General features: G+C 55.4%; 1 protein-coding gene across 5 annotated transcripts in view; it reads right to left on the bottom strand.

The window, feature by feature from the left end:
• Window positions 1–10911, bottom strand: part of TSPAN18 (tetraspanin 18) — a 200226-nt gene that overhangs the window by 3972 nt on the left and 185343 nt on the right. For all 5 annotated transcript variants that reach the window (XM_030917946.1, XM_030917945.1, XM_010371029.2 and 2 more), the window contains 4 exons: window positions 9882–9956; window positions 8766–8864; window positions 8117–8299; window positions 1326–1409 (listed from right to left, as the gene is read on the bottom strand). In XM_030917946.1, coding sequence (XP_030773806.1) covers window positions 1326–1409; window positions 8117–8299; window positions 8766–8864; window positions 9882–9956 — 441 coding nt within the window. The remainder of the gene's footprint in view (window positions 1–1325; window positions 1410–8116; window positions 8300–8765; window positions 8865–9881; window positions 9957–10911) is intronic.

Here is a 10911-nt window from a genome sequence, read left to right as displayed (position 1 = left end):
GGAACAGTCCCCAGACCACAGGTCATGGCCAAATCACCAGGAGGCTCACTGGGGTGGGGAGGGGCTGCCGGGACGGGGCCATGTAAAGGTATCCGTCTTGAGCAGGATTCTGCCTCCCATGGGGCTGGCCAGCCAGGCTCATGGGCTGGGCTGGGAGTGAGGCAGCAGATCAAGTATATGGATGCTGCTTCCTAAGTCCCAGCGGCATGCCATCCCCATCATCTGTAATTCCTCTGTGCCCTGGGAGCAGGGTGATCAGCCCATTTTGCAGATGAAGAAACTGTGACTCAGACATCCTGCATCTGGAGCAAGGCGGAGCTGGGAGCCGGACTCTAGGGCCCATGCTCTTCCTGCATGGGACACATTCCTGAGAGTTCCCTGCTGCAGATTTATCGTGTTCATTGTTGCCTCTCATGAGGGGACTTGTTCAACTGTAACAGTGCTGGTGCACAGTAGGGCTCAATGTGTGCTTGTTGAATACATGAATGAATAATAAATGACCCCTCCCTCTCCGCCATCCCCAGTAGCCTCCACGAAACTGCACTCGGTGGGCTGCAGGCACAGTGGGAAAACCAGGCAAGGCGAAGTTCACGGTGCCAGGTGCCCAGGGTGCTGGAGGGGGAAGCTGAGGATCCGGCTGCCTGACTTCCTACCCCCGCAGGCCGAGGACTGGCTGAGGCCCCAGAGTGCCCCTTCCTGGGTTTGGTTAGGTGTGGGCAACGCTCTGTCCAGCCCCTAGGAGCAGCAGGCATAGATCCCAGAGGACAGAGATGGGAGGCGGCCTGCTCCTCCCTGTGGCTGAGGCGCCACCTAGTGGTGGTTGCAAATGGTCTGCAGGAGCTCACCTTTCAAGGGGCCCTTAGATAAAGGAGGTTAAGACCACCGTAATGGATGCGTAAGGCCCCGTAGGCCCTGAACACCTCACAGAGAAAAGGCCTGATCTCCAGCCACGGGCTGCAGCCTGTCTTTCAAAGCAGCTGTGCCGATGCCTCCGCAAGCGTGAAATCTCTCTGGACCATGGAGCTGGGGTGGAGGTGAGGATGGGGATGGGGGAGTGGGAGAGAGTGGGAGGGAGTGGGTATGACATTCAGGGCCTGCCCATCCCCACTTCTGGGCCATTGGCTCCCATGTTTCACCTCCAGAGTTCAAGAATGACTCTCAGGCAGCAGAGACACAGCCGGACTTACCACCCCATAGTGCCCACAGTGGGGGCCCCTTGGGTCCCAGGTGAAGGAAATGAAGAGGGAGGGAGGCTGGGGGCATCTGCCTAGGCTCCAAGTGAGGCTTCATCCTGGGGAGCGGAAGAAGTGGAGGCCTTTACTTACCTCAATGGCCAGTACCCCGATGGCAAGGGCTCCGGCCAGGTAGACGTAGGTTTCAAAGGTGTTGAGGATCACGGTGTAACAGCCCTTGGAGGGAGGGATGAGAGGTGAAGTTATGGCCAGGGATGAGAGTCCGGGAGTCAGAGTCAGCATGTGGACTAGGGTTCCTGGCAGGTGTCCCCCAGAGCTCTCACCCTATCACACGGCTGCTGAGACAGGACAGTGGGGAGGGGGTACAGGGCAGGAGACCCAGAAACAGCGACTTGGCAGCATTGCACCAAAGACCATCCTTGCCACCCGGCTCCTAAGGTGAGGCAGAGAACTGACAGTGTGCAGGCCATGTCTTATGTCGCTACTACAGTGATTGGAAGATTGGGAAATTTCCCATAAATATCTGAACCTCTGGAGAAATCAGAAGAACCAATAAGGGGAGCTATTCCTTTTCACATCAGCACCATCAGCAGCTGCTGCTGTTCGGATGCAACAGGTGCTCCCTGGGGTCCGCAGGATCCCCCCGCCCCATTCCCTATTGTCCCACACCCACTCCCCTACTGTTCCTCGTGACCTGCCTGGCTGCAGGAGTTCTGGTTTTCAGCCACTTCCCCAAGGAAACAGCCCAGCGTTCAAATCCCTGCTCGCATGCCACCTCCTTCGGGCAGCTTTCTGAACCAGCCCAGCCCACAGGCTCTGGAGTTAATTCCCATGCTCTTACTGCTTTCTTAAGCAATCCTGGATATATATAAACTGAGACAGCGACAGAGATCGAGATCCAGATAGAGATTGAGATAAATAGAGAGGAATGGGGCGTGGCGAGACAGAGAAAAAGCAAGCCAGTGCCAAGCCAGGAGCTGCCAGTCCATGGCTGCTGCCCCCTCTGACCCTGAGCACCTCACACCTCAGTCATCTTCATGTTCATAACTCTCCCCTCCCTAGTGCTGACCACAGAGACTGATGCATGGTACTTGCTTTGAATGACACATATTTTCAAAGTGGGAGAACTTTCCTTGCTTTATAGGAACCTGCATATTCTCTGGGCCCAGGCCGAGAACCTGCAAGGGAACAAGTCCCCAGGTGGGGGTGGAGAGATCATGCCCAGCCCTTTTTGGGTGACGGTTGCTATTTCTGGGCTCTATTGAGACCGGGGATTCCTGGGTGCTCGCGTACTCACTTCTGTTGTCCATCACGCAGAAACCCAGCCCCTTTGGCCAAAAGGGGGACTGAGGCTGTACCCAGGCAGGTGGACAGCAGGGCCTGATCTGGGACTAGTGGCCAGGTGGTGTCCTAGTACCTGCCTGGAGGCTGACCAGGAGCTGGGCCGGGAAGGCCCCCAGAAGCCCTCCCTGGAGCCCCATGGAGCACACGGGATATACCCAGATAGAAACAGACCCCACCAGCACAACGATCTGGGTCCATGATACTCTTGGGACTGAGTGTGCATGGGAATAATCCAGGAAGTGGTTAGCAATGCAGATCCCAAGGCCTCGCCTCACAACACTGGGTCAGTGGGTCTGGTGTGGAGCCCAGGAATCAGCATTATAGGATGATGCCCAAGGTAATTTCTAGTGACCAGGCTGTGCGTGGCCAGGCTTTGAAAGACCTCAAGCCCAGAGATGACAACAAGGAGAAAAGATCTTAATTGAACCTTCAGGCCTTGTCTCTGCTGTGGCACTGGGAGCCCAGTAAAGGGCTGTATGACTGGGACGGAGTCCTAAGGGCAACCCAGGAGTCCCTACCCCAGGCCAGGTCAGAACATCATTGTGGCTGGGGGTCCCTTCAGGGCTGGCCCATCTGTTCAGTGAGGCCCAGGGTCCATCCCAGATCTGCCAGCATACCCATGCTGGAGCCCCAAATCCTTTGTTAAGCGATTTTGAAGCATTAGAACTCTAAAATGCAGAACTATAACTGCAAAAAAACTAACCTGCTCTGCAAGCAAGGAAAGAGAGACAAGTTGCATCGTTTTGGGATCAGCCCTGGCAGGGGACGCCTCGACCCTCCCATCATCCTCAGTGTTCCGCGTGCTCACCAGCACAGGCATATCATTCCACATCCTGCAGCCCCAGCACACACCCTGGGTTTGTGAAGCTCTTTGAGGGGTTTCCCAGACAGGGAACAGCAATGGCCCAGGAGAGTGGTAGCTGGCAATGGTTACACAGGTGAGCCCTGGGGCCTGCCTGCCTGGGGTCCCAGCCAGCGCTGCCACTTGCTTGCTGTGCGACCTTGGGCCTTCCTCTCTCTATGCCTCAGTTGCCCCATCTATACAATAGGGCCATGTAGATTACCTCATGGGATTGCTGTGAGGATAAAATGAGATACTGCAGGTAAGGCACTAGGAAGAGTGTTGGAAAGTAGCAAACTCTCAATCTCAATCCCTGTTAGGATTACCAAGGATTACTGTCTCTCTGTGCCGCTCTCTCAGCATATCCTGAGTGGTGGAAAGTGTCTGAGCATAGCGTTAGTGTTATTGCAATACAGTCTCACATGCACACGCGTACACACACACACACACACACACACACCCACACACATACACACACACACATACACACACACCCACACACATACACACACACACCCACACACATACACACACCCACACACATACACACACATACACACACACATACACCCACACACACACACATACACACACACATACACACACACACATACACACACACACACACACCCCAGAAGGGGACAGGAGAAGCAGCATCTCTCTTCTGGAGCATGAAATTGATTTTGAGATGCCTTACCCGGGGAAACTGGCAAGAAGCTGGGGACCTTGTCCAACAGAGGGAAGCTGAGCCCCGCTCTGTGGCACCTGGGCCTTGACAGCTCATCTTCCCCTATCAGGCTTTGGCACCAAAGACCCTTCAGGCCCCTGGACTCAACCAAGCAGCCCAGGTTGGCAATGGAAGCTTCCCAGGAACAGAGACACCCTTGGGGAGGTTGGGGCATGGACGGTACACCACCACCCACGCTGAGTGTCTGCCCTCTTGACAACTTTGCTAGGGCCTCATGGGCTCTTTCCCACTTGATCTCATTACAGCCCCTCAGGGAGGAGGGGTCTTACCTGCACTTTACCCAAAATAAAAGGGAGGGAGGAGCAGTGGCTAACTTGCTTAAGGTCACACACGAGGAAGGGAAGCCAGGATTTACACTGAGGGGGATTCCAAATTCCCCGTCTTTCCTCTGTTCTAAAGGGAAAGGGGGCTGGCATGGGCGGCTGGGTTCTCCCTCCTGTGGGCCAGGCCCTGCTGTAGCTCAGAGCTTACATCTACACACCTGGAGGTTGCTTCACTGCCTCCCACCATCTCTGCCCCATGACTGTTTCCCCTGTCACCACCCGGTGAGACACATGGCGGGGAGCCCCTTCCCAGCCTGCCACCACAGACTATGAGTTCTCTAACCATGTAGGCTGTTGCCAGTGCCATCCTCCCTCTCTGCTGGGTGGGCACATCCCCCGCCCCCTGCTGCCACCCACAGTCACCCCCCACCTAATCTGACGAGGGGCAGCCAGGCCCAGTTGCCACCACAATGGTCACCTACATGCAGTGCTTCCCACATGTACATCTCCAGCACCAACCCCCTCCAGCTCCACCCCATACAGCCAACTGCCCGCTGGGTACCTCTGCTCGGCTGTTCCAAAGCCTTTTTTTTTTTTTTTGAGATGGAGTCTCACTCTGTTGCCCAGGCTGAAGTGCTGTGGCACGATCTCAGCTCACCACAACCTCTACCTCCTGGGTTCAAGTGATTCTCCTGCCTCAGCCTCCCAAGTAGCTGGGATTATAGGCATATGCCACCATGCCAGGCTAATTTTTGTATTTTTAGTAGAGATGGGGTTTCTCCATGTTGGCCGGGCTGGTCTTGAACTCCTGACCACAGGTGATCTGCCAGCCTCGGCCTCCCAAAGTGTTGGGATTACAGGCATGAGCCACCGTGCCTGGCCTCCAAAGGTTTCTTAGACTCAACATGCCCTAGACTGAATGCAAGATCTTCCCCAAACCAGAAGCCAGTCACTCACTCACTCCTCCTGCCCCTCCTCCAATGAGGACCCATCACGAAGGCTGGTAGATTTTGCCTCCTGAACATTTCTCAAATCCACACACCTGTCTGTCTTTACCGCCATCACCCTGGCCTTACCTGCTGTCCTTTCTCACTGGCACAGTGTAAAAGCCCCCTGTCTACCCAGGTCCACCACCAATGTGGACCAGGGGGCCACAGAGCAACTAGGATGCCCCTGTGGCCACGCCATGTATCCCTGCACACCTCACCCCCACCCCAACCCCCACAGCGAACTCAACTCTTCCCACATCCTTGCCATGGACCTGCCAGCAAAGTCAGAAATGCATCCTGGGGCCGGGCACGGTGGTTCACGCCTGTAATCCCAGCACTTTAGGAAGCCAAGGAGGTGATCATTTGAGGTCAGGAGTTTGAGACCAGCCTGGCCAACATGGTGAAACCCCGGTCTGTACCAAAAAATACAAAAATTAGCTGGGTGTGGTGGCATGTGCCTGTAGTCCGAGCTACTTGAGAGGCTGAGGTGGGAGAATCACTTGAACCTGGGAGGTGGAGGTTGCAGTGAGCCAGGATTGTGCTACTGCACTCCAGCCTGAGCGACAGAGCGAGACTCAGCCTCAAAAAATAAATAAATAAATAAATAAAAATGCATCCTGGGCTTTAAGCAAGGGGGCTTTGGAGAAAAAGACAAATAGAGACAGTCCCACCGCGGCAGGTTTTTAACAGGAAGAAGTGCTCAGGAGGGACGTGAACGTCTCAGCAAAGAAACCCCAGGAGCCAATCTCAGATCCTCAGGAACAACAGAGTCACTGGAAAGAAGGAACGTGGCTGTGCAGGGACCTCCCTGATGAGCTCCGATTTTGAAGACATGCTCAGGGAGGAAAGGAGATATCCTAACGGAGGGTGAATCCAGAAATGGGAAGCACATCTTATACGCAGAATGGGGCCCATGGGAAGCCTCCTAAAAACTTACAAGTAGCATTAGAAAGCTCTAAGTTTGGCTGTTGGCAACGGGCATCTCAAACAACAGCTCCTTCCACAAGTGAGAAATTCACTGGTCTTTCACATAAAACCCTGTGCTCCGGTGGTCACACTGTACCATGGGACTGTCCACGGCCCAGCCTCCTTGTCTCTGGATGCTCTGCCATCCTAGGGGCCACCTCCCTCTGCCAAATCCCTGACAGGGAAAAAAGGAGGGGTGGGCACAGCACTTTCTCTTAAGGATGCGACTGAAGTTGCACAAATCACCTCTGCTCGCCTCCTGTTGGCCAGAACTCGGTTACATGGTCTAGCTGCAAGGCAGGCTGGGAAGTGCAGCCTCTAGCTGGTGGTCATGGGGTGTGATAACCATTCTCTTCCCAGGGCCGCGGGGGTGAATGGAACACAGGGGGCAGCCAGCAGCCTCTGCCAACGTATGGAATGTGAAGTCCAGAGAAGGTGTTTTGGCGAAGGCAACGCAGCAGTTAACAGCCCATCCCTACCTGCCATGGAAGCCTGAAACTCCCCTCCCCACCCTGCAGCTGCTCCCCATGGCAGGTCTCTCTGCCCCACGTCCACAGTGGCCTCAACTCAGGGCCCTCATTTCTCTATTGAGCCTCTTTCCCCCAGTGCAGGAAGGCAGGATGATGAGGGACAGAAAGAATATGGACCTCAGGGCCTCAGGAATCCATGTGGAGGTGCCAGGGCCAGAGGGGCTGAGTTCCTGGGGCAGAGCTGAGGCTGGAAAGGGCCCGCCAGAGCCCCAGGACCCAGGCCTCTGCTCACTGTCACCTCCTCTGGGACTCTGCAAATTCTGCCTTGAGCCCCCGCCCAAGGCCCATTCTAGCCCCTCATCTGTGGGGTGTTATTTCTTCGCAGCAATCATGACCATGTGAAATGATTACTTCTCCTTTGTTTGCTGCTTGTTCATCCTGCACTTCCTCTGAGATCATGAGCCTCGAAGGAACAGAGGCCTTGTCTCCTGTCCCCTGCTGTGTGTCTTGCATCTGGAACTCTCCATGAGACTCTCGTTAAAGTCCTACTCAAGCAAGGGCCCAGGGCCCAGGCTTAGATCATCCTCATCCTCTCCCTCACTCTCTTCCTGCCTAGCCTGGTCACACACTCACACTGAAAGGTCAGTAGGAAGAAGGGAATTAAGAGCAAGGGCATTGTGAACTCGTGCGGGAGTGTGGGCAGGAGGCACACAAATCCAGGCCCTCGTCTTCCCTAAAAATGGCACATGCAGGAAGAGAAAGGGTTTCTTCCAAGGCTGAGGGGAAGTCCACAGGCTGCAAGAGAACCAGAAAAGTCTAGGAGCTTCTGTGACCTTGGAGAGTCAGGTCAAGGAGACGTTGCTCCCTTAGGGCAGCCCCACACGGCAAATGAGAGCTTCCTCCAAAATACCGTGCATGGCTAAGAAGGGCCCCCCATTGTGTAATTCTTGTTCTCTCCCCCTCCCTCCCTTTGGACCTGCATTATCAGAAACTCAGGAAACACTGGAAAACTCCTACTTACCCCTTAGCCCCAGCCCAAATGCCCACTCCAGCCTCAGACCATCTGCCACTGTCATCCTTCCCCATTTTGGTTGGATCTCAGGGGCTTGGGCGGAGCCTCCATCAGCCCCTGTTCAGGTGCAGGCATCCCATATCACAGCCAACAGTTCCCTGGGATTCCCTCTGGGAATCAGACCCTCTGGGGTAGCTTCGGACCCTCTGGGGTGATAGCACCTCCCACCCAGCTCTGGCCACCCAAGTCCCGATAGACCCACTCCCCTGTCTGGAGAGCAGGGCTGGTACCTGTTTGTTTAGGAACAGGCTCCTTCCCAGGAGGCACTCCTCTCGGCTCAGCAGGACCCCGTCCCGACTTTGGGGTTCCCTCCGGCAGCAGGCCTCCGGCACCTCTTCACTGTCCAGGGTCAGGAGTCGAAACACAGATGCAAACTTAAAGTCTTCAGGCCCGTTGACCCCACAGCAACCAAACTAGGGGGAGATCCCAGAGAAGGGTCTGGTGGGCAGGAGAAGGACACAGCGGCAGGCACAGAGAACGACAGCCTCTGCAAAGGAGTGGCATCAGAAGACTGGGCATGGGCTGGCTCCACCTGTCCCCACTGTGTGACCATGAGAAAACCACTCAGCTTCTCTGGGCCTTCAATGTCCTCATCTCTATAATGGGGTGGTAGTAACAATTCCTACCTCACCAGGCACTTAGCCCTCCATAAACAGTTGCTCTGGTTATCATCATCATCACAATGACCATTGCCTGGGGAGCCAAGACAGGGATAGCAAACAGGTTTCATCCCAAGTATGGACTGTGATCAAGTGTGCCTGGAATGCTGCATGGATCCTGATTCCAAGGCCAGGTCTGATTACTGATGCCTGGCGTGGGCACGTGAACACTGGGCATCGTGGCTCTGAATGTTCACAGCCTTTTTGGGGGGTCGCTCACTGTGATCATGACCGAGTTCCAGGTGGCGGAGAAGACGTCCGTGTCATTATTGCCCTGGTAGTGCTTGGTGAGCTCCTTGGTGAAGAATTCTCGGGTGAGCTGGGGGCAGAGGGAGAAGATGGGCTGAGGCCTGGCAGTTGGGTGCGGCCCCCACCCTCCCTCATCTCTCCATCCACCTGCTTGGGAGTTGGGGGAATCAGAGCTAGGGGCTCTGCATCCTGGTACCAGGCCCCCTGGGATTCTCCTAAACCACCAACTTGGGGCAGTCTCCTTACCCCCAAGGTAGAAAGGAAGGCTATACACATGCACACCTCATGGAGCCGAGGTCAGGGCATGCTGAGGACCTCGCTCCGCCTGCAGCTCTGCCCAGAGGGAGGGCCTATCTGGGCGGGGAGTTTGCCCCTCATCCCACCCCTTCCACCCTGAGCTATTCCTCAGACAGAGCCAAGCAGACGCCCTGGGTCCCAGGCCCTGAAGAAGCTACAGGACCAGACAAGAAGTCTTTGTACATCAATTTTGAGAAGAGTCCTTCTCAGTTTCTCTCAAAACATTCTCCTTCCCTCCTGTTGCAGCGAAAGGCGAGGGCCCTGGGTGGTGCTTAGCAGAGGAGATCATCTGGGCACATTTGTCTGCCCACAGGCTGTGGTGGCCTCCTCCTCTGCTCTGTGCTGACCACCCTCCCCGCCTGCCTCCTCTACCCCAGGGCCATCTTGTGTCTCCTGTTCCATTGCCCCCCTCCCCTCTCATCTTTCCCCCTCTCCCGCCCCAGTCTCCCTTTGGCTATTGCCTGGCTCTTGTCAACTCAGGGGAGGCAGCTGGCCTCCTCTGAGAGCAGTCTGCCCTGTGCTCCTACATTCCAGGGCTTGGGATAGCCTCTCTGATTATTCTTATGGGGTTGTACCAGATGCTTTGGGAGCAGAGAAAAGCCCTTGCAGGAACAGGCTTACTGGGGTCTCTCTCTGGCCTGGGGGGGCCTTGCTAGGCGGGTGGGGCCATGACTTGGGCTGGAAGCGCCAGATGAGGGCTGCCCACTCTCTGAGACCCTTCAATGAGGGGAGAAGCCAGACCTGAATGGCCACCAATCTCTTGCTGATAGCAGGAAAGCCTGGTACGTACATTTTCCCTGAAGATGAAGGCCAGGATGGCTGCTGAGAGCTCCGCCAGGAAGATGATCAGGATGAACAGGAAGAACTGCAGGGAGAGGAACAGACTTGTGAGCCCAGAGGGCAGGCAGGGGATGGGGCGGCCACTGGCCAATGCAGTCGTCCACCTGTCACACCAGTGACGCACTATACTCATTTTGTAAGATTAAGACACTCCACTGCTATCAGTCAGACATTTTTCATAACACACCAGTGATTCCTCCTTGGAGTCAACAGGATTGAGATCAAAATATGAGAAGAATAAACAAATATATACATTCCATGCAAATGGTACCGTTAGAGAGGCTCCTTGTACAGTGTGCAGCGTGAACAACCCTACTCAGCCGCCCTGGAAGGAGATCGCTGATGAAACCCGTTTGAGCCCATTCTGGGTAAATTTCCTTCTGTGTGGGCTGTACGGGCTGTGAGAATCCTGAGTGCCTTGGGGATCTGCAGCTGGATTTCCCCACCTTGCCAGCCCCAGGGCCACCTCTCCCTGCCCCACTGCCTCTGGTTCCCATGGGAAGGGGGGAGGTCACATTAACCTTCAGCCAAAATCCAAGGAATAAGATTGGAGGGAAGGTGGTATGACTACCAAATCTCAACACCCAGGGGCCAGGAGTTGGCTATCTAACACAGGCTTCTGCTGTACTCACTGAATGTGATGTTCCCTGAATGAACCACAGTGCCTCTCATTTCGGGGACCTCGAATGAGGCTGTGTTACCTCTGCCAGGAAGGCACTGCCCTTCGTTGCCTACCAGTTCTGCATTTCTCCAGATCAGGTGAAGCCTCAGCCCCTCTCCTGGGCTCCCCCACACCACAGTGCCCAGTAGAGGTACCCGCACGGCATTAGCACAGGGGCTGTCACTCAGTGCGCTGCCTGCTCGGATGTCTGGGTCAGCACAGGTGCTGACGCAGGACTCTTAGATGGATGAATGAGCCCAGGGTGAAGCACTCGCCTTCAACGAAGGCCCTGTGATCTGCCACATCACCCGCCCTGGTC

The sequence above is a fragment of the Rhinopithecus roxellana genome, chromosome 15 (genome assembly GCF_007565055.1).
Source record: "Rhinopithecus roxellana isolate Shanxi Qingling chromosome 15, ASM756505v1, whole genome shotgun sequence".
NCBI lineage: Eukaryota > Metazoa > Chordata > Mammalia > Primates > Cercopithecidae > Rhinopithecus > Rhinopithecus roxellana.
Note: the sequence above shows the minus strand (reverse complement) of the source record. Positions and strands in the feature narration are given on the sequence as shown.